This window comes from Polyodon spathula, chromosome 7 (genome assembly GCF_017654505.1).
Source record: "Polyodon spathula isolate WHYD16114869_AA chromosome 7, ASM1765450v1, whole genome shotgun sequence".
In the NCBI taxonomy this organism is placed as follows: Eukaryota; Metazoa; Chordata; class Actinopteri; order Acipenseriformes; family Polyodontidae; genus Polyodon; species Polyodon spathula.
The window spans coordinates 41,302,112-41,326,650 of NC_054540.1; the positions used below are offsets into that span (position 1 = coordinate 41,302,112).

A 24,539-nucleotide genomic window follows, 5' to 3' on the forward strand; every position below is an offset into this window, starting at 1 on the left:
CTATAGCTACAAGAAAGTACACATGCTTGAAACATTAGAAATCCATTTTTAGTTTTTGCTTAAATTATAGATCAAGTGAAAATAAAATGTTATGCCTGGATAAAAAAGCATGTGTAGGTTTTTTTTTTTTTTTTTTTTTCCCAAAAATAGAAATTCTTCAACTTTCAAGAAAAGGCTTTAAAAGGATTAGAACATTACTAAATGCTATATCATTTTTAAATGAAGTACAAAATAAAGTCAACAAAAAAATCTACAGCATTTTCATTTGTTGAAGATATGTTAGGAAAATAAAAAAAGTAATGGTTTTAGGAAAGGGAGATCGTGTCTAACTTGCTTGATTTTTTTGAGGATGCAACATCGATAATGGATAATTGTAAAGCATATGACATGGTTTATTTGGATGTCCAAGGCATTTTACTTCAAAGCCGAGTAGCCACACCTGATCTAACCCCCATCAAAGTTACAACACACTAAATTAGGCTTATTGCTATTCTGTCAGTTTTTGTAATCCAAAAGTTTACCTTTTAAAAAGGACAGAGATTAAGGACACTGGCTGTTTTGTGGCTGTTTCACAATTGGCAGGCAAGTACTGCATTGTATATGGACTGTGTTTTTATGAAGTTATTACAACTGTCCATTTAAAGTGCTGGATTGTAGCATTGATTGACCGCGCTCTAGCTCACGTTCTCAGCAGCTGGGCAGCTGATTTGAATTACGTGAGTAAGCTTGGCTATCACTTCAACGCTGTCCAAGCCAGCGGCAGAGATAAAGGACGGAGAGTAAGGACACTGGCTGTTTTGTGGCTGTTCTGTGCAGTATGGAATCCCTTCAAACTACAGCGCCACTAAGCCGACTCGATACAGATTCACTTTGACATTTTTACATCTATTTGTTATCTAGTTATATTACTTTTAATATGGAAATTGACAAGCGAGCCATTGCTTGTGATGTCTGTGAAATGTTTTTGGTAGTTAACATTTTGTGCTTCAGGGACAATTTTATCTGCAATAAGTGCATTTCTATTCATACCTTGAAAATCCTTTCACTTGAAAAACAAATTGATACATTTCGATCAATCGGTGCCAATGAAGAATTCATTGAAAGTAGTTTTAATTATTGTAATAATCTGTGGACTGTGTTATACGCAGTAGGGCAAACTATACTAGTCAATGACTTCGACTCTGCATGAAATCACTCAAACTTGTTACAGGAGGTTAGCGTCTATTATCAAAAACAGAAACAGTTGGTCACAAGGGTAGTTAAAGAGCCAGACAGGAACTGGGGAAGGGACTTCATTATATGCTAAAAAGAATCGATACCTGTCTTCCTGGTGTTAAAGTTAAGGACATTCAACAGAGAATCTGTAATATTGTTTGTGAAAATAACAAAAAACCTGTCATTATTGTACATGTTGGTATGAATGACAATAGAAATAGAAATTCTGAAGTATTACAGGTCATTTAAAAAAATTAATACCAAAATTAAAAGGTTTTGGAGGCACAACTTTTGTCAGGGTTGTTATTAGTTATTGGCAAGGGGGATGAAACTTGCAACAGAACAAGATCCCTAAACAAGTGGTAGCAGACTGTTGTACAAAAGAAGGTATTGGTTTTATAAACAACTGGGATTGTTTTTGGGAAGCATCTGGTTATTACAGGAAAGATGGGCTACACCTAAATAAATTGGGTGCAAGGATACTAGCAGAAAACATTAAAAGCACATAGCTAGTTATTTAAATTAAAGGTGGGGGTGGGCGGGAAAATTACCAGCCAATTTCATAATACTGATGTCATATTATCAAATAGTTCCCGTAGCTATATGTCAGTGTGTTAGTCTTTAGGGGCTTGTTCTAACAATCCCCACTAACGTGGCTCAGCCATTGCCACTGGCAAATAAATGTTTTTTTTAATGAACGACTTAATTGTAGACCATAATCTTAACTATTTATGCCTAACTAAAACTTGGATGGGTACTGATGATAACATATCAATGGTAGAGGCTTCTCCTCCAAAGTATATATTTTTCCAAAAGTCACGCTGTATGAGCCGGGGGGGGGGGGGGAGTGGACTCGCTGCTATCTGTCACAGTACTCACAACATCAAACTGTATTTACAGTATAATTGTAACTCTCGAAAAACTACTCACTTCTAAATCCAAGTCATTTTTTTATTACTTTAGTATAAATACATGTTAATTTCGATTCATATGTTGTTTTTTTATGACTTTATGTGAATGAAAAGACACACATTTGCCCGTTTTCCCACTAGAAATAGTGATATTTTGAAATATCACTGTCCTGGTCACAAAAGCAAAGTTTGTGGGGAATAACAGCCATTTTCTGTACTTTTGAGGCATAAGCAATTAGGAAATAACACTTACTACCCAGGAACAAAAAAAAATAAAATAAAATTGTTACACGGTGTAATGAATCTTGTTCACAGTCTGTGGAGTTGTTAAGGCTTTTACATTCTTTAGACTACACCCAACATGTTGTAGGGCCTTTTTCAGTCATTGTCATTAGATGAGTTAGTTGACAGCTATTGTAGTGTCTTACATAGTCTCTTACAAGCTACCATTGATATAGGAGCCCAGGTCAAAATTCGCACTGTCCACTCTAAACAAACTTCTAGATTGCCATCCAACATCGGAGAAGCAGAGTCACTTAATGTTTTTAAGCTGGTTAAAAACTCATTTAAGATTAGGTTTTGAATCCAGATTTTATGTATCAATCTATTATTATTTTAAACTTGTTCACTCTATTTCTATTTTTAAACCAAGTTGTTGCTTACTTTTTATTAATATTACCAATTTTACTGTAAAAATTGTGTTTTTATTCTGTATTTTTGTTGTTTTTTCTTGTATTGTTAAGCACTTTGAAACACTTGTTGTGAAAGGTGCTATATAAATAAAAAAAAAACTTATTTACCTCTTCTGTTAAATCACTCTGCATTTATTGTGCAATGCATTCTACAAATCACATACCACCTTTTCTTGACAATGACTTCCTGAATCAACTTTATATACGTTATTTCTGAACAGTGCAAATAAGCTCGTAATCAGTGAGGGGCTTGGTTTTCTTTGCACATAACTAGGCAGTGTTAGAGACACATCAGCTATGTACATTGATTTTCTGCCATAACCAGAATATCCCTGCAAATCAGCATGTCTTATTACAGTTCCTAATGACTGTTCACGTTCTGTACACTCCTTGTGTCATCTGCTGTCATTGTGCTTTCTGGCGGTTTCAATTTGAAAGTTAGAAGTAATTGCAAATAACTGGTTGGTTTTATCTGCTGACTCCAGGTACTCTGTACACACAACATAAAACATTCTCTGGCTTTGATTCATAGCATTTACTCCATCACTGTCGCTGTTTTTCTTTTTCAGCAGCAGGGACTTCCTCTGTATCTAACCAACTGAAGGTATTTTTCCAGTGCACCGGAAATGTGCATGAAACTGTTGTCTGTTCCTCTTTTAAAACCGTATCGCAACAGGCTCTTCATTTTGTACAATTTATTGGTGGGTTTTTAGATAATTTGTTTTGTGTAAATGTTTTGTTTCTTCTCTTCTCCCACACTGATAGATTTTCTTACCAAGTCGTGCTGTGTTTTTAGCAGAGCTTTCCTGAATCTTTTGCTTTTCTGAAGTCTGCATGTCTCTCGCAGCCTTCAAAAAGTGAAACTGTGTTGTGATTGGCCCCGTCGTGACAAATGCTTTATCTGATTTGCTCAGTGGATATGGGAGGGTCTTTATACTACAATGCTGCGCTGCAGTTTATACTTACTGCTAAAAAAAAACAGATCAGATCCGGCCGGTAGCCGGCTTTAGAACCTTAGTTAAGTAGTCCCAAAACCAAAATTTGGTAGTCCCGGTTACGTGGACTACCGATTTGTCCACCCCTGTTACTGTATGTATCGCAACCAGCATCAATTACATGTAGATAAACATGTATTTTTATTTAAATTATAAAAACATGATTACTGTTCTATATAATGTATTTTTAAACTAGATATTAATGTTTTATTCAATTTTTATGGACTACCTGTAAGATAATACCATAGTCAATCAAATATAAACAAGTAGCTATGGTGACGTCACCAGTAAATTATGCAAATTGTACTATCGAAGGTTTGAACCTTCCTTTGGTAATATGTGTTACAGACCTTCAAAGGTCAAAATGTACCCTTCATTGCAGCCTTAAAAGCAGTGTTACTTGACATTGCAATCTAAAATCTTCTTTTTTGTGACAATCATACTCGGACAAAAATGGTTGGTGTCAGTGTGTGTGGGGGCAATATTGGGTTGGCAGGGAGGATGTTAAATTCCTCCATGTCAGAACACACGTGGGAATATAGCTGGGAGCATAATAGAATAAAAAGGGAAAAATAAGTGGTGTTATTGTTAAGGCTGATGAAGGTGTTTGAGATGTGCGCTGTGCTGTATTGTGTTTTGTCTAAACCTTTTATTTTGCCCCTTGTGCCTCTTTTTTTGTTTGTTAGTGTGTTTTTGTTTGTTAGTTTTCTTCTTAAAAGTGTGCAACAGGGGGCTCCCGAGTGGCGAATCTAGCAAATCTAGTGGGGGGAGGGCTTAGGTTGGTCAGGGTGTCCTCGGCTCACCTCGCACCAGTGACCCCCTGTAGTCTGGCTGGGGGCCCTTGGAGGACAGCGTGTGTTCGTGTTCGCTGTTCAGCGCATGGGTGGTAGCGGTGAGCTGAGCCTAAAAATAAGTGGCTATTCTAAATTGGGAAGAAAAAAAAAACCAAAAACAATTGGCAACTACTAAGTAAAAAAAAAAGAAGAGTGCAATAGCACTTAAACTGCAGCTGCTTGTGTGTGAGTCTCTCCCTGACGCAAACAAGCCTTGCCAGTAGTGGTAGTCTTTCACTTATTTATTTCATTAACTTTAGGCCTAGGCCTTCTGGCAGTGTATGGTGAGTTATTCTTACTGAACAGATGTTTTTTCAGACTCTGATGGATACAGTGTTTTTGGGGATGTGGAATAGTATGGCTTAGAGGGGCTGCAGACAATGCTGGAGTCAATCTGAATCTCATATGTAATTGACAAGGCCCATGTGGGACAGTGCCGGGCAGTTACTGGGAAGATTTATTTTGAATATCTCCATAGCACAGTATACTATATCTTCAATTATAAATAGGCACAGGGGTCTGGACACTGTATACCTGAAAACTAGCATCTCCTGTAAAAATATTACTTGCACAAATGTTAAAAAAATTAAATGTACAAATGTATTGTGGTTTGTTCTTTTTTTCTGCTATGTACTGTACAGTGCTTTGAGATACTTTTGTATATAAAGCACTATGTAAGTGCAATAAATAAATAAATAAACAAATAAATCGAAATGTGTTAAAATTCATCAAGGAACAATGGCAAGTGGTCCTGCACAAATCATGAGTTGAGTGTTCAGTATGTCAGTCCTCTACCTCACCACTCTACCACAATGGCAGCAGCGGCACAAAGATTAACAGAGGGCACAATGCCAACTTTATTGCAAATCATAATTTTACTCTAGCAGTATTGTACTTATTGCTATTCAGTTGGGTTTCTTTTTCAAAATTTTCACAGTAATTCTGATCTGAGGGGAAAAAAAGACTTGCATCTACAGTACCCTTGGCTGGATATTCAGTTTGCACTGCATACACTAAACTAAGCTATAGTCTCAGAGAGTTGAGGTGTGTAGTCAGCACAGTGCACCTAATGTAACTGCTCCCCCACAGATCAATCAGGCTAGAGAGATTTAAGCTGTGCTCAGTTTCATAAACCTGTTTCTAAACCTGTTCCTATACCTCTGAACCTATGCCAGAGAGAGCAGGTAGGACAGATGAACCAATCAAAATGGTGAACTTTGGGAGAGGAGTCAAAAAACAATAATATGTCTCTGATTGAACAGGTTGATTTTAGCAGCCAATGTTATGAATTCGGAGACATTTTGACTGGAAGACGCAAAGTATAACCGACGTAATAACTAGTCAAAACAGATTTATTGGGTCCTTGAGTGGCTCATCCAGTTAAAGCACTGCCACTGGGAGTGCAGGATGAGTCACACAGCTTGGACGGCGCCAGTTCGCTTCCAGACTGTGCTACGAGGTCGAATTTTGCTGTGGACTCCAAAGGGGGCATCACATTGGCTCTGATGCTCCCCTGGTGGGAGATGGAAAACCGGTAGCGATTGCTTCTCATCGTGCAACAGCGAACCCTACTGGCCAGACGCTGATCACATTAAGAGTGGATAAAAAGCAGGGCTGGTCTCTGTTATCTAGCATTGGTAGCCCGTCCACCTCTGCTCTGGCTTGCTCGGTGTAAAAGCGATTCTGACTTTAAGCTTGTGAGATCGGGATATGCTCACATGCCCTGAGAACGTCTGTGCTGTGTGGGGACTCTCTGTGGTAAGGAGAAAAACATAATTGGACATTCCAAATTGGGGGAAAAATAATAATTGGTCACTCCTAAATTTATCTAAAAAAGTAAATTTAAAAATTATTTATTACCAGAGCTATGTTAATAAAAATATCAAATCTATCACAATTATGTTGAAAAAGATTTTGCATTAATATGTACAACAAAGCCGAAAGCTAAAGAAAGTAATGCACTGTGTTTTAAACCCTATAGCCTGTTCAGTAACACTTAACTACAAGTGAATTTCACAGAATGACTTCTTACACTTTTTTGTGTTCCATAGGTCGCCGGCAAAGTTGGTCCTTCCCTCAGTAAAGGTATGTACTGTATAGCAGCATTCACAATCACTATGTTGAGTGCCTTTGTGTTGATTTTCAGTTGAAACACCGGTGCACCTGTGAAAGCTGTTTATTTCTACCCAGTGTTCAGGGGCTAGTTTTAAGCTACTTCTACAGCAGGCAAGAGTATGCTGAATCCAGTTAATTTCTACATGGACTGGCTGAGCTGAAATATTGAAATATTGTTTTGTGAAAACAGGAAGACAACAGATGGGGTATTTTTACAAGCTTGCTAAGTGCCTGAAGTGATTTTGTGAAGCAATCCCCAGGTGTTCAGCAGTATTCGTGTCTTGGCTCAAATTGGCTATATTTCAAAACCTGAAGGTTCACAAACAAATACAAGTTAGGTTTTTACATGTGCAGTAAACTTAGTGCAGCTCTGTAGGTTTGATTGTGTCTTCTATGAAAAAGACCTAGGAGTTTTTGTTGACTCAGAAATGTCTTCATCTAGACAATGTGGGGAAGCTATAAAAAAGGCTAACAAGATGCTCGGATACATTGTGAAAAGTGTTGAATTTAAATCAAGGGAAGTAATGTTAAAACTGTACAATGCACTAGTAAGACCTCATCTTGAATATTGTGTGCAGTTCTGGTCACCTCGCTATAAAAAAGATATTGCTGCTCTAGAAATTGTTCCGGGCTTAAAAGGCATGTCATATGCAGACAGTCTAAAATAATTGAATCTGTTCAGTCTTGAACAAAGAAGACTACGCGGCGACCTAATTCAAGCATTCAGAATTCTAAAAGGTATTGACAATGTCGACCCAAGGGACTTTTTTGACCTGAAAAAAGAAACAAGGACCAGGGGTCACAAATGGAGATTAGACAAAGGGGCATTCAGAACAGAAAATAGGAGACACTTTTTTACACAGAGAATTGTGAGGGTCTGGAATGAACTCCCCAGTAATGTTGTTGAAGCTGACACCCTGGGATCCTTCAAGAAGCTGCTGGATGAGATTCTGGGATCAATAAGCTACTAACAACCAAACGAGCAAGATGGGCCGAATGGCTTCCTCACGTTTGTAAACTTTCTTATGTTCTTATGTTCTTTATCATACTGTCTATACATAAGACTTGCATTACTTGCAGTAAAACATTTTTAATTGGATTCTTCTGTTCAGAGAACTTCACTCACATTGACCCATAAAATATATATAAGTAATGATAAACAACAAGTGTTGAATCAGTGTAATTGCAGTAACCACAGTTTTAAAGTTTAACCAGACGTGTATATATGTTAAAACAATTAACTATTAATATATCCCCTGATTAACACATTCTTGGACCAAAAATATATCCTGATTAACTCATTCCTGGACCATGCTGGGTACAGCACACAGTATGGCACCACAGCCAAGCTATGTTTTATTGTCTGTGACAAACGTTTCGGAAAAAGACTATTCCAATGAGTGTTTTGTAGTTATGGATATGTTTATTGCCACACCGTGCTGTTTCAGAGTCTGATTGTATGTCGCAACAATGATTCCTTGTTTTTCCGAAATTCTTGGTACTGGACACTGACAGTTAAATAATTCAGTTTAGACTGAGGCCGGTTCTTTTTCAATGATTTGTACTGTACAATTGTGGCCAAAAGTCCTCAGTTCTTCTCCGATTCTTGCAATAAGGCGGTCAGATGTAAATTAGTCTTTCTTCACAAAAGGTTTTTCCCCAAAAAGCATGGATTAGTACAAATACACTGGGAGAAAAAAGACTGATTATTTGTGAGCTCACACACAGTTAAGTTTTGCTGCTTTGTGAAACGAATCAGATGTCATGTGCTTTAAATGCTAGTGAGGGTAAATCAGCATCAACAAACGAATGACGTGTGTCTGTGCCCTGTGATCGCTCATTTCTGGACCAAGCCTGTCCCTGTTTATCTGGATATATCTGTCCCCAGTGCCAAGACTGTCCCTGTTTATCTGGATATATCTCTCCCCAGTGCAAAGGCTGTCCATGTTTATCTGGATATATCTGTCCCCAGTGCCAAGGCTGTCCCTGTTTATGTGGATATATCTGTCCCCAGTGCCAAGCCTGTCCCTGTTTATCTGGATATATCTGCCCCCAGTGCCAAGACTGCCCCTGTTTATCTGGATATATCTCTCCCCAGTGTTAAGACTGCCCCTGTTTATCTGGATATATCTGTCCCCAGTGCCAAGGCTGTCCATGTGTTACTGGAGTGGAAGCGACAGCGAGTGGGAGAAGTACAGCGCGGAAAAGTACGGAGCAGTTTCGAAGCAGAAAGGAGAAATTGCATCTTGAATTGCTTTAATCAGAAAACAGAGGACATTGGGGAAACACAGCCGCGTGTGTTTTTCTGATAACAAACAAGCTGAAACTCGGAGCAGCTGATTCAAATTCAGCGTCGTTTTGAGACACGGGCGAGGGGAGGAGCCGATAGCACAGCAGAACAACGCAGTTAAACGAGGCAGTCTTCCCAGCGACAGCGAGTGGAAGCGACAGCGAGTGGGAGAAGTACAGCGTGGAAAAGTACGGAGCAGTTTCGAAGCAGAAAGGAGAAATTGCATCTTGAATTGCTTTAATCAGAAAACAGAGGACATTGGGGAAACACAGCCGCGTGTGTTTTTCTGATAACAAACAAGCTGAAACTCGGAGCAGCTGATTCAAATTCAGCGTCGTTTTGAGACACGGGCGAGGGGAGGAGCCGACAGCACAGCAGAACAACGCAGTTAAACGAGGCAGTCTTCCCAGCGACAGCGAGTGGAAGCGACAGCGAGTGGGAGAAGTACAGCGTGGAAAAGTACAGAGCAGTTTCGAAGCAGTTTGAAAGCAGGCTGACGGCTGCAGAAGAAACCAAACTTCAAAAAAAAAAAAACCCTCAACATGGTCTTCAAGCCAGTAATCTGTGACACCTGCTTGATGTGGGAAATCCGAGAAAACCCAGCGGAGCTAAACCAAGTGTGCGTAAAGTGCCGCACGATCCAGGATTTGCATAAACTAGTAAGCATGCTAGAAATGGAGCTGGAGGAAGTGAGACAGCAACAGGATCTTGAGGAACTGGCACACCCACAATTCATGGAAGTCTGCATCACCCCTAACAGACTGAAAGCCACCAGGGAGATAGAAGGTCAGAACAGCTGGGTTCAGGTAGGCAGAAGCAGGGAAAAAAAGAAACTTCGTCAAAACAACCACCAGAAATCAAAACAACCAACAAATTTGAGTCACTTCAGAATTTTGATGAGCAGAACCAACAACAAGAGAATGAAAGGAACAACATCCAGGACCCTATTGACAGTGGTGACAAGACAGTAAAAAGAAGGGAGGTCATGATTGTTGGGGACTCCATATTGAGAAACACAGCAAGTTCAGTTCGCAGTTTGGACCCCCTTACTACAACAGTGTGCTGCCTTCCGGGAGCCTCGGTCAAGCACATCACTGAAAACGTGGACAGGCTCCTAGAACGAACAGGAGACGACCCGGTAGTAGTCGTCCACATCGGTACAAACAACATTGGAAGAGACAGACCAAAATCCCTGCAAAACAAATTCAGAGAGCTAGGAAGGAAATTAAAAGAGAAAACCAAAACTGTGGTATTTTCTGGTATACTACCCGCACCTTGCAAAGGACCATATGGACAGCTGGAAATAATTAATCAAAACCAATGGTTGAAGACGTGGTGCACACGGGAAGGCTTCACCTATCTTGATCATTGGACCACTTTCTACAACGAGGACTATCTGTATAGACGGGATGGACTGCATTTAAATAACAAGGGAACTAGTCTACTTGGAGAAAAGATCCTCGAGCAGGTTCGGAAGCATTTAAACTAGAAAGGAAGGGGGGAGAAATCAACAAAAAAACAGAAGGGAGACCGCATCAAAACAAGAACAACAACTCAGGTAAGACAACCATTAAATGTATTTATCTAAATGCTAGAAGTATCAGAAACAAAATTCTAGAACTTGAAGCTACTGCACTAACAGGTAACTATGATGTGATAGGTGTTACAGAAACGTGGTTATCTGAGAGTGATGGGGACGAATATAATATTTGTGGGTATACACTGTATAGGAAAGACAGGCAGGACAGACGAGGAGGAGGGGTAGCGCTATACATAAGAAACAGTCTTGAAGCCCAGGTGTTAAACCTGGACAAAGAAAATAAAACCGAATCAATATGGGTCAGAATAACAGACAAAAATTCAAAAGGCATAATAATAGGAGCATGCTATAGACCGCCAGATTCAGACGGTGAGCACAATAATCTGTTATACAATGACATTAGAAATGTGTGTAGCAAAGGAGAAGCCATACTAATGGGGGATTTCAACTTCCCCCAAATAAAATGGGAAAACCCGGTGGGTAGCGCGAAGGATGAAATAGAAATGGTGGAAATGACAAATGACTGCTTCCTAACACAATTTGTGAAGGCACCCACTAGAGGGGAGGCATGCCTTGATTTAGTCTTTTCAAATAACGAAGATAGAATAACTAAAACAGAGGTCAGAGAACCACTGGCAAACTCAGACCACAACATGGTCTCATTTGAAGTGTTTTTTAAATCCCCAAAAGTAAAGACTAAAGCTAAGGTTTACAATTTTAGAAAAGCAAACTATGAAGGCATGAAACAGAGACTAACAGAAGTAGATTGGAGTAAAATAGAGAAAACACCCACAGAAGAAGGATGGTTGTTCTTCAAAAATGTAGTACTAGAGGCGCAAAACAATTATATCCCTAAAGTAGACAAATCTAAATGTAAAACTAAATTGCCAAAATGGTTTAATAGATCAATTTAAAAAAAATATTCAGCGAAAAAAGGCACTTTACAGAGCATTAAAAAAGGACCAAAAAGAAAGTACACAGAAAGAGTACACAGAACTGCAAATGCAAGTCAAAAAGGAAGTTAGAAAGGCCAAGAGAGAAATAGAAATGAACATTGCTAAGGGAGCTAAAACCAATTCCAAAATGTTTTTCCAATATTACAACAGCAAGAGAACATTCAAAGAGGAGATTAAATGTTTAAGAGATACAAATGGCAAAATCGTAGAGGAAGAAAAAAAAATAGCAAATATGTTAAATGATTACTTTTCACAAGTTTTTACAAAGGAAGATACTGACAACATGCCCCACATGTCATCCAGTTCCTATCCAGTTTTAAATAACTTTAGCATAACTGAGGCAGAAGTGTTAAAGGGACTAGGAGCTCTTAAAATAAACAAATCCCCTGGGCCGGATGAGATCCTCCCAGTAGTACTCAAAGAAATGAAAGAAGTAATTTACAAACCGCTAACCAAGATCATGCAGCAGTCTCTTGACACAGGGGTGGTACCGACAGACTGGAAAATTGCAAACGTAATACCGATCCACAAAAAGGGAAACAAAACTGAACCAGGTAACTACAGACCAGTAAGCCTGACTTCTATTATATGCAAACTTATGGAAACTATAATAAGATCCAAAATGGAAAATTACCTATATGGTAACAGGGTCCTGGGAGACAGTCAACATGGTTTTAGGAAAGGGAGATCGTGCCTAACTAACTTGCTTGATTTTTTTGAGGATGCAACATCGATAATGGATAATTGCAAAGCATATGACATGGTTTATTTAGATTTCCAGAAAGCTTTTGACAAAGTCCTGCACAAAAGATTAATTCTCAAACTGAACGCAGTTGGGATTCAAGGAAACACATGTACATGGATTAGGGAGTGGTTAACATGTAGAAAACAGAAAGTACTGATTAGAGGAAAAAACCTCAGAATGGAGTGTGGTAACCAGCGGTGTACCACAGGGATCAGTATTAGGTCCTCTGCTATTCCTAATCTACATTAATGATTTAGATTCTGGTATAGTAAGCAAACTTGTTAAATTTGCAGACGACACAAAAGTAGGAGGAGTGGCAAACACTGTTGCAGCAGCAAAGGTCATTCAAAATGATCTAGACAAGATTCAGAACTGGGCAGATACATGGCAAATGACATTTAATAGAGAAAAGTGTAAGGTACTGCACGCAGGAAATAAAAATGTACATTATAAATATCATATGGGAGATACTGAAATTGGAGAAGGAATCTATGAAAAAGACCTAGGAGTTTTTGTTGACTCAGAAATGTCTTCATCTAGACAATGTGGGGAAGCTATAAAAAAGGCTAACAAGATACTCGGATACATTGTGAAAAGTGTTGAATTTAAATCAAGGGAAGTAATGTTAAAACTGTACAATGCACTTGTAAGACCTCATCTTGAATATTGTGTGCAGTTCTGGTCACCTCGCTATAAAAAAGATATTGCTGCTCTAGAAAGAGTGCAAAGAAGAGCGACCAGAATTATTCCGGGCTTAAAAGGCATGTCATATGCAGACAGGCTAAAAGAATTGAATCTGGTTCAGTCTTGAACAAAGAAGACTACGTGGCGACCTAATTCAAGCATTCAAAATTCTAAAAGGTATTGACAGTGTCGACGCAAGGGACTTTTTCAGCCTGAAAAAAGAAACAAGGACCAGGGGTCACAAATGGAGTTTAGAAAAAGGGGCATTCAGAACAGAAAATAGGAGACACTTTTTTACACAGAGAATTGTGAGGGTCTGGAATCAACTCCCCAGTAATGTTGTTGAAGCTGACACCCTGGGATCCTTCAAGAAGCTGCTTGATGAGATTTTGGGATCAATAAGCTACTAACAACCAAACGAGCAAGATGGGCCGAATGGCCTCCTCTCGTTTGTAAACTTTCTTATGTTCTTATGTTCTTATATATCTGTCCCCATTGCCAAGCCTGTCCCTGTTTATCTGGATATATCTGCCCCAGTGCCAAGACTGCCCCTGTTTATCTGGATATATCTCTCCCCAGTGTTAAGGCTGTCCCTGTTTATCTGGATATATCTGTCCCCAGTGCCAAGCCTGTCCCTGTTTATCTGGATATATCACTCCCCAGTGTTAAGGCTGTCCCTGTACTCTTGGCAGGTTTGTTAATGTCAAACAAAAATGAATCAAAGAGTGTGTTTACACTGGGTCTGTTTAGAGAGTTTGGTCCTCACTCAATACAGTTGGATACATTTGGTGTGAATTGTGAACAACAAAGTCTGCTTGGTTCGCTTGCAAAACGTCAATGTGAACAACTGCTGGACTTTGTCCTTTTGCACATAGGAAATTAACTATAGAAGGTAACCTGACTCGGAAGTAAACATTTTAGGCATAGTTTAATTCCTATTGTGAGGAAACAAGTTGAGCAAAAAACTAAAAATGTGTTTTGGGAACTACATTGGGGTTACCAGACATCCTGTGAAAACTGGGGATTGTCACATTGTCAGCCATAATTTATTGTCCTGGTTGGAAACAGTACAAAACTGCATCAGTGTGCTATGCAAGTTAATATCAGAGTAATGTATCAGGTTGTGTTGGTGCCATTCAAAAATAAAATAAACAATCCTCATGGATTATTTTTTTAATCATTATGTTAATGTGTATACCATGCTTAAATGGTAATAGCTGATCTATTTTTAAGTCTTGCTTTTTGTACATTTAAAATATTGACTAGATGACAATGTAAAGAAAATAAGTTGTTATGATCTGCAATAAATTTGCCTGATGTTTATTTTTTAAACTATTATTGTATTATACTGTGATTTTAACTGCTTCAGAGTTGCTACGACATCAGTGAATTGAAGAATAAATAAAACGCCTCAGTTTCCTCTGTGGAAATCTGGACAATGGGAGAAACTGAAGGTCTGACAGAAATTTGGTCAGACACCAAAATCCAAGCTGAACTGGACAAGACTCAGAAAGATAGTAAAATATATTATATCTTTTCTTAAATTACTTTGTTTTATGTCGACAGTAGGAGAACAATGCAGTTTACACAATTGTACATGATTCTCGTACTGTAGACATTCAATGCATGTATTAATTAAATTGGCAAAGTGCTCACCCTGTGCTTTCTTCCACCAATATGTAAGAATTTAAAACATGCTATATTAAAAACTGGAGCAATACATCAACAGCTGCCTGTGGCAGAGTGACTGCTGATTATGCAGAGGTGATGTAGTGCAGAAATGAAACAGACAGATTTGTAATCCGGTATGGAAAAGTGTATTTTATTTTTGTAGTCCTGGTCTGGCGACCAAATAATAAACTCCGGTTATACACAACGATTCGTAAAACACGGAGGAGAAGTAACAGGGGTTTGTAGCCCTAAACAATAAATACAGGTATCTCTCCCACACTATACAAGCACGGTCACCAGTCCTGGGTGCACGCTGTAGTGCTCGTGGTGGGTGATACAGTTTATAGAGTGACAATGGTGCAGTGCTGTTCCGGGTTTAATGCTGGCCATTAGCGACAGCTCCGGAACGTGGAAGCCGTCTGTAAAACACAAGTAACAATTACAGACAAGATGAACAAACAAACACTCACTTGTAGTCGTCTGTGTTGTTATGAAAGTCTTGTACTGTACAGTGTAATTGCAGTCACAGCTCATCAGAAGCTGTTCACTCTGACTGCAGTCATAGCTCATCATGTTAGGACTGTCCCAATGTAAGCTTGTAGTTCCTGATGATAAGGTGTGGCATGGCGAGGCCCACAGTGTTTTTTTTTTTTTTTTTTTTTTAATAAATTTTAACTTCTGCACTTTTGAGGAAAACACAAAATTTTAAGTAAAAATGAACTGTCCTGCAAAAAATGGGCACAGGCTAGTGACTGCATGAACAATTACAAACATGTACTGGTACAGTACTTTTATTACATTCCCATTTGACATTCACATGTAGGGCACTATATGCAGTGCTAGAAAATCTGCCAAATCTCCACCCCCTTCCACAGAAGCTATTTGTCAACTGAAATGTGCATTGAGAGGATATTTATTGTATTGTTCCCTGTTTTATTGTAATATGCCCACCTCTGCTGTCTTACTGTTACAAAGATAGCTAATAAGCATATAAGCTTATAATTTAAATTTGGTACAACTATTATCATATTCTTGTTCAGTTCCCAGATTTTTAGAAACAAATGAGCTACTATTGAGTAAGAGCAGCACACTCTATCTGAACAGACTTTTTGTTCACACACTGCTGTGTAATTTCAGTGAGCAGCAGCTTGGTCTAAAGGTTACACACTTGTAAATACTGTGTTGTATTAACTTGCCAGCCTGCAGCTGATTTTCTAATTTTCCAGGACACTTTTAAATGACCGTGGTTGAAAGTTATTTGTGTTTAAATGAACATGTGTTCTGTATAGTGGCAGTGGTGGTGATGTTGTAGTTTCCTCTTGATTTATTGTTCCTCAGCCTGGAGATGCAGTTGACTGAGAGTGGCTGTGGGCGAAAGCCTGTCTCTCCCAGCTGCTTTACTCTTATTCAGCAGAATTGATTACCCTTAATGAAACATGGCCAGTGCCCATTAATGTGTGTAGAACCTGCTGTGTTCTGAACACAGATGGAGGAGGAGGTGGTTGTAGTTTCTGACCCGAACAGCAACAATTAGTTCAGGAGTTACTGTTCCACTGATTGGGTTTTCCTGTAAGAACATAAGAACATAAGAAAGTTTACAAACGAGAGGAGGCCATTCGGCCCATCTTCCTCGTTTGGTTGTTAGTAGCTTATTGATCCCAAAATCTCATCAAGCAGCTTCTTGAAGGATCCCAGGGTGTCAGCTTCAACAACATTACTGGGGAGTTGATTCCAGACCCTCACAATTCGGCAGCAGGTTCGGAAGCATTTAAACTAGAAAGGAAGGGGGGAGAAATCAACAAAAAAACAGAAGGGAGACCGCATCAAAACAAGAACAACAACTCAGGTAAGACAACCATTAAATGTATTTATCTAAATGCTAGAAGTATCAGAAACAAAATTCTAGAACTTGAAGCAACTTGAAGCTACTGCACTAACAGGTAACTATGATGTGATAGGTGTTACAGAAACGTGGTTATCTGAGAGTGATGGGGACGAATATAATATTTGTGGGTATACACTGTATAGGAAAGACAGGCAGGACAGAAGAGGAGGAGGGGTAGCGCTATACATAAGAAACAGTCTTGAAGCCCAGGTGTTAAACCTGGACAAAGAAAATAAAACCGAATCAATATGGGTCAGAATAACAGACAAAAATTCAAAAGGCATAATAATAGGAGCATGCTATAGACCGCCAGATTCAGACGGTGAGCACAATAATCTGTTATACAATGACATTAGAAATGTGTGTAGCAAAGGAGAAGCCATACTAATGGGGGATTTCAACTTCCCCCAAATAAAATGGGAAAACCCGGTGGGTATCACGAAGGATGAAATTGAAATGGTGGAAATGACAAATGACTGCTTCCTAACACAATTTGTGAAGGCACCCACTAGAGGGGAGGCATGCCTTGATTTAGTCTTTTCAAATAACGAAGATAGAATAACTAAAACAGAGGTCAGAGAACCACTGGCAAACTCAGACCACAACATGGTCTCATTTGAAGTGTTTTTTAAATCCCCAAAAGTAAAGACTAAAGTTAAGGTTTACAACTTTAGAAAAGCAAACTATGAAGGTATGAAACAGAGACTAACAGAAGTAGATTGGAGTAAAATAGAGAAAACACCCACAGAAGAAGGATGGTTGTTCTTCAAAAATGTAGTACTAGAGGCGCAAAACAATTACATCCCTAAAGTAGACAAATCTAAATGTAAAACTAAATTGCCAAAATGGTTTAATAGATCAATTAAAAAAAATATTCAGCGAAAAAAGGCACTTTACAGAGCATTAAAAAAGGACCAAAAAGAAAGTACACAGAAAGAGTACACAGAACTGCAAACGCAAGTCAAAAAGGAAGTTAGAAAGGCCAAGAGAGAAATAGAAATAAACATTGCTAAGGGAGCTAAAACCAATTCCAAAATGTTTTTCCAATATTACAACAGCAAGAGAACATTCAAAGAGGAGATTAAATGTTTAAGAGATACAAATGGCAAAATCGTAGATGAAGAAAAAAAAATAGCAAATATGTTAAATGATTACTTTTCACAGTTTTTACAAAGGAAGATACTGACAACATGCCCCACATGTCATCCAGTTCCTATCCAGTTTTAAATAACTTTAGCATAACTGAGGCAGAAGTGTTAAAGGGACTAGGAGCTCTTAAAATAAACAAATCCCCTGGGCCGGATGAGATCCTCCCAGTAGTACTCAAAGAAATGAAAGAAGTTATTTACAAACCGCTAACCAAGATCATGCAGCAGTCTCTTGACACAGGGGTGGTACCGACAGACTGGAAAATTGCAAACGTAATACCGATCCACAAAAAGGGAAACAAAACTGAACCAGGTAACTACAGACCAGTAAGCCTGACTTCTATTATATGCAAACTTATGGAAACTATAATAAGATCCAAAATGGAAAATTACCTATATGGTAACAGGGTACTGGGAGACAGTCAACATGGTTTTAGGAAAGGGAGATCGTGCCTAACTAACTTGCTTGATTTTTTTGAGGATGCAACATCGATAATGGATAATTGCAAAGCATATGACATGGTTTATTTAGATTTCCAGAAAGCTTTTGACAAAGTCCTGCACAAAAGATTAATTCTCAAACTGAACGCAGTTGGGATTCAAGGAAACACATGTACATGGATTAGGGAGTGGTTAACATGTAGAAAACAGAAAGTACTGATTAGAGGAAAAACCTCAGAATGGAGTGTGGTAACCAGCGGTGTACCACAGGGATCAGTATTAGGTCCTCTGCTATTCCTAATCTACATTAATGATTTAGATTCTGGTATAGTAAGCAAACTTGTTAAATTTGCAGACGACACAAAAGTAGGAGGAGTGGCAAACACTGTTGCAGCAGCATTCAGAACTGGGCAGACACATGGCAAATGACATTTAATAGAGAAAAGTGTAAGGTACTGCACGCAGGAAATAAAAATGTACATTATAAATATCATATGGGAGATATTGAAATTGGAGAAGGAATCTATGAAAAAGACCTAGGAGTTTTTGTTGACTCAGAAATGTCTTCATCTAGACAATGTGGGGAAGCTATAAAAAAGGCTAACAAGATGCTCGGATACATTGTGAAAAGTGTTGAATTTAAATCAAGGGAAGTAATGTTAAAACTGTACAATGCACTAGTAAGACCTCATCTTGAATATTGTGTGCAGTTCTGGTCACCTCGCTATAAAAAAGATATTGCTGCTCTAGAAAGAGTGCAAAGAAGAGCGACCAGAATTATTCCGGGCTTAAAAGGCATGTCATATGCAGACAGGCTAAAAGAATTGAATCTGTTCAGTCTTGAACAAAGAAGACTACGTGGCGACCTAATTCAAGCATTCAAAATTCTAAAAGGTATTGACAGTGTCGACCCAAGGGACTTTTTCAGCCTGAAAAAAGAAACAAGGACCAGGGGTCACAAATGGAGTTTAGAAAAAGGGGCATTCAGAACAGAAAATAGGAGACACTTTTTTACACAGAGAATTAGAACATAAGAAAGTTTACAAACGAGAGGAGGCCATTCGGCCCATCTTGCTCGTTTGGTTGTTAGTAGCTTATTGATCCCAAAATCTCATCAAGCAGCTTCTTGAAGGATCCCAGGGTGTCAGCTTCAACAACATTACTGGGGAGTTGATTCCAGACCCTCACAATTCTCTGTGAAAAAGTCCCTTGGGTCGACACTGTCAATACCTTTTAGAATTTTGAATGCTTGAATTAGGTCGCCACGTAGTCTTCTTTGTTCAAGACTGAACAGATTCAATTCTTTTAGCCTGTCTGCATATGACATGCCTTTTAAGCCCGGAATAATTCTGGTCGCTCTTCTTTGCACTCTTTCTAGAGCAGCAATATCTTTTTTATAGCGAGGTGACCAGAACTGAACACAATATTCAAGATGAGGTCTTACTAGTGCATTGTACAGTTTTAACATTACTTCCCTTGATTTAAATTCAACACTTTTCACAATGTATCCGAGCATCTTGTTAGCCTTTTTTATAGCTTCCCCACATTGTCTAGATGAAGACATTTCTGAGTCAACAAAAACTCCTAGGTCTTTTTCATAGATTCCTTCTCCAATTTCAATATCTCCCATATGATATTTATAATGTACATTTTTATTTCCTGCGTGCAGTACCTTACACTTTTCTCTATTAAATGTCATTTGCCATGTGTCTGCCCAGTTCTGAATGCTGCTGCAACAGTGTTTGCCACTCCTCCTACTTTTGTGTCGTCTGCAAATTTAACAAGTTTGCTTACTATACCAGAATCTAAATCATTAATGTAGATTAGGAATAGCAGAGGACCTAATACTGATCCCTGTGGTACACCGCTGGTTACCACACTCCATTCTGAGGTTTTTCCTCTAATCAGTACTTTCTGTTTTCTACATGTTAACCACTCCCTAATCCATGTACATGTGTTTCCTTGAATCCCAACTGTGTTCAGTTTGAGACTGCTGCATGATCTTGGTTAGCGGTTTGTAAATTACTTCTTTCATTTCTTTGAGTACTACTGGGAGGATCTCATCCGGCCCAGGGGATTTGTTTATTTTAAGAGCTCCTAGTCCCTTTAACACTTCTGCCTCAGTTATGCTAAAGTTATTTAAAACTGGATAGGAACTGGATGACATGTGGGGCATGTTGTCAGTATCTTCCTTTGTAAAAACCTGTGAAAAGTAATCATTTAACATATTTGCTATTTTTTTTTCTTCCTCTACGATTTTGCCATTTGTATCTCTTAAACATTTAATCTCCTCTTTGAATGTTCTCTTGCTGTTGTAATATTGGAAAAACATTTTGGAATTGGTTTTAGCTCCCTTAGCAATGTTCATTTCTATTTCTCTCTTGGCCTTTCTAACTTCCTTTTTGACTTGCGTTTGCAGTTCTGTGTACTCTTTCTGTGTACTTTCTTTTTGGTCCTTTTTTAATGCTCTGTAAAGTGCCTTTTTTCGCTGAATATTTTTTTAAATTGATCTATTAAACCATTTTGGCAATTTAGTTTTACATTTAGATTTGTCTACTTTAGGGATATAATTGTTTTGCGCCTCTAGTACTACGTTTTTGAAGAACAACCATCCTTCTTCTGTGGGTGTTTTCTCTATTTTACTCCAATCTACTTCTGTTAGTCTCTGTTTCATACCTTCATAGTTTGCTTTTCTAAAATTGTAAACCTTAGCTTTAGTCTTTACTTTTGGGGATTTAAAAAACACTTCAAATGAGACCATGTTGTGGTCTGAGTTTGCCAGTGGTTCTCTGACCTCTGTTTTAGTTATTCTATCTTCGTTATTTGAAAAGACTAAATCAAGGCATGCCTCCCCTCTAGTGGGTGCCTTCACAAATTGTGTTAGGAAGCAGTCATTTGTCATTTCCACCATTTCTATTTCATCCTTCGTGCTACCCACCGGGTTTTCCCATTTTATTTGGGGGAAGTTGAAATCCCCCATTAGTATGGCTTCTCCTTTGCTACACACATTTCTAATGTCATTGTATAACAGATTATTTTGCTCACCGTCTGAATCTGGCGGTCTATAGCATGCTCCTATTATTATGCCTTTTGAATTTTTGTCTGTTATTCTGACCCATATTGATTCGGTTTTATTTTCTTTGTCCAGGTTTAACACCTGGGCTTCAAGACTGTTTCTTATGTATAGCGCTACCCCTCCTCCTCTTCTGTCCTGCCTGTCTTTCCTATACAGTGTATACCCACAAATATTATATTCGTCCCCATCACTCTCAGATAACCACGTTTCTGTAACACCTATCACATCATAGTTACCTGTTAGTGCAGTAGCTTCAAGTTGCTTCAAGTTCTAGAATTTTGTTTCTGATACTTCTAGCATTTAGATAAATACATTTAATGGTTGTCTTACCTGAGTTGTTGTTCTTGTTTTAATGCGGTCTCCCTTCTGTTTTTTTGTTGATTTCTCCACCCTTCCTTTCTAGTTTAAATGCTTCCGAACCTGCTCGAGGATCTTTTCTCCGAGTAGACTAGTTCCCTTGTTATTTAAATGCAGTCCATCCCGTCTATACAGATAGTCCTCGTTGTAGAATGTGGTCCAATGATCAAGATAGGTGAAGCCTTCCCGTGTGCACCACGTCTTCAGCCATGCGTTTTGATTAATTATTTCCAGCTGTCCATATGGTCCTTTGCAAGGTGCGGGTAGTATACCAGAAAATACCACAGTTTTGGTTTTCTCTTTTAATTTCCTTCCTAGCTCTCTGAATTTGTTTTGCAGGGATTTTGGTCTGTCTCTTCCAATGTTGTTTGTACCGATGTGGACGACTACTACCGGGTCGTCTCCTGTTCGTTCTAGGAGCCTGTCCACGTTTTCAGTGATGTGCTTGACCGAGGCTCCCGGAAGGCAGCACACTGTTGTAGTAAGGGGGTCCAAACTGCGAATTGAACTTGCTGTGTTTCTCAATATGGAGTCCCCAACAATCATGACCTCCCTTCTTTTTGCTGTCTGGTCACCACTGTCAATAGGGTCCTGGATGTTCTGAAGTGACTTCTGAAGTGACTCAAATCTGTTGGTTGTTTTGATTTCCGGTGGTTGTGTTTGACGAAGTTTCTTTTTTTCCCTGCTTCTGCCTACCTGAACCCAGCTGTTCTGACCTTCTATCTCCCTGGTGGCTTTCAGTCTGTTAGGGGTGATGCAGACTTCCATGAATTGTGGGTGTGCCAGTTCCTCAAGATCCTGTTGCTGTCTCACTTCTTCCAGCTCCATTTCTAGCATACTTACTAGTTTATGCAAATCCTGGATCGCGCGGCACTTTACGCACACTTGGTTTAGCTCCGCTGGGTTTTCTCGGATTTCCCACATCAAGCAGGTGTCACAGATTACTGGCTTGAAGACCATGTTGAGGTTTTTTTTTTTTTTTTTTTAAGTTTAGTTTCTTCTGCAGCCGTCAACCTGCTTTCAAACTGCTTCGAAACTGCTCTGTACTTTTCCACGCCTGTACTTCTCCCACTCGCTGTCGCTGGGAAGACTGCCTCGTTTAACTGCGTTGTTCTGCTGTGCTGTTGGCTCCCCCCCTCGCCCGTGTCTCAAAACGGCGCTGAATTTGAATCAGCTGCTCCGAGTTTCAGCTTGTTTGTTATCAGAAAAACACACGCGGCTGTTTGACTTTGAGCTGCTGCTGTGTTTCCCCAATGTCCTCTGTTTTCTGATTAAAGCAATTCAAGATGCAATTTCTCCTTTCTGCTTCGAAACTGCTCTGTACTTTTCCACTCCTGTACTTCTCCCACTCGCTGTCGCTGGGAAGACTGCCTCGTTTAACTGTAATGTGCTTTAGCTAATGTCAAAACACACAAGAGCTCTGTAACTAATGGTAATTGGTATTCTGCATAATGCACTGCACATAGATTGTCTGCTCATTGCTGCAGCATATGTTACTAAAACACAAAACCAATTAAAAACAAGGTTTCTTCTACATGCATAGTATCAATCTCACGTGACATTTTCTGAGAGCTTTTCTACTGTAGCCATGTGTTTATTTCATAGCTCAAGGTCGTACTTTCATAGTACAGTACTTTCCTGATTATGACTAGTACACTGTAGGCAATGGTTTGAAGAGTTTTTCCTTAGTGCCCTTAAGATGCACATTTTACTCAAGGCCCTGTTTCATTGTACAGTAAAATAGTTAAAAAAATAAACTATCAGTGATGTTAAATGCAATAAATGATGTTAAATGCATTGTGTGTTTCACAGATATATAGTGAAGGTTAGGCGGTAACAAGATGCAATATTGTCCTGCTCCTATATATACAATGCCTATAGAAAGTATACACCCCCTTGAACTTTTTTCACATTTTGTTAGACCATAAGAACATAAAGTTTACAAACTAGAGGTTTGCAATCATGCTCGTTTGGTTGTTAGTAGCTTATTGATCCCAGATTCTCATCAAGCAGCTTCTCGAAGGATCCCAGGGTGTCAGCTTCAACAACATTACTGGGGAGTTGATTCCAGACCCTCACAATTCTCTGTGTAAAAAAGTGCCTCCTATTTTCTGTTCTGAATGCCCCTTTGTCTAATCTCCATTTGTGACCCCTGGTCCTTGTTTCTTTTTTCAGGCTGAAAAAGTCCCTTGGGTCGACATTATCAATACCTTTTAGAATTTTGAATGCTTGAATCAGGTCGCCACGTAGTCTTCTTTGTTCAAGACTTAACAGATTCAGTTCTTTTTTAGCCTGTCTCCATATGACGCCTTTTAAACCCGGAATAATTCTGGTCGCTCTTCTTTACACTTTTTCTAGAGCAGTAATATCCTTTCTGTAGCGAGGTGACCAGAACTGAACACAATATTAAGATGAGGTCTTACTTATGCATTGTACATTTTAACGTTACTTTCCTTGATTTAAATTCAACACTTTTCACAATGTATCCGAGAATCTTGTTGGGCTTTTTTTTATAGCTTCCCCACATTGTCTAGATGAAGACATTTCTGAGTCAACAAAAAACTCCTAGGTCTTTTTCATAGATTCTTTCTTCAATTTCAGTATCTCCCATATGATATTTATAATGCACATTTTTATTTCCTGCGTGCAGTACCTTACACTTTTCTCTATTAAATGTCATTTGCTATGCGTCTGCCCAGTAATGGCTTCCTTCTTGCCACCCTACCATACAGGCCAGATTTGTGGAGTGCTTGGGATGTTTCTCAGTCTCCTTCTTGCTTGGGCATCCAGTTTTGAGGGACGGCCTGATCTAGGCAGGGTCTTGGTGGTGCCATACACCTTCCACTTCCTTGCTCCAAGGGATATTCAAGACCTTTGATAGTTTTTATACCCATCACTTGATCTGTGCCTTTCAACATCTTTGTCCCTGTTCTTTTGAAAGCACCTTGGTGCTCATGGTTGAGTCTTTGCTTTGAAATGCACTAC

The 24,539-nt window shown here is 39.0% G+C and overlaps 1 protein-coding gene across 6 annotated transcripts in view; it reads left to right on the forward strand.

Annotated features, from left to right (window-relative positions):
- The window catches only part of LOC121318624 (WD repeat-containing protein 44-like), a 121,502-nt gene that overhangs the window by 51,712 nt on the left and 45,251 nt on the right, over positions 1-24,539 (forward strand). For 4 of the 6 annotated variants that reach the window (XM_041255498.1, XM_041255495.1, XM_041255496.1 and 1 more), the window contains exon 2: positions 6,698-6,731. The exons of 1 other annotated variant lie outside the window; for it this stretch is intronic. Coding sequence is in view for 3 of the 5 variants with exons in the window: in XM_041255495.1 (XP_041111429.1) it covers positions 6,698-6,731 (34 nt within the window). In the remaining 2 variants the exon portion in view is untranslated. Of the gene's footprint in view, positions 1-3,387; positions 3,520-6,697; positions 6,732-24,539 lie in introns of all 6 variants that reach the window. One more of the 6 variants, XM_041255499.1, reaches the window with a different exon arrangement.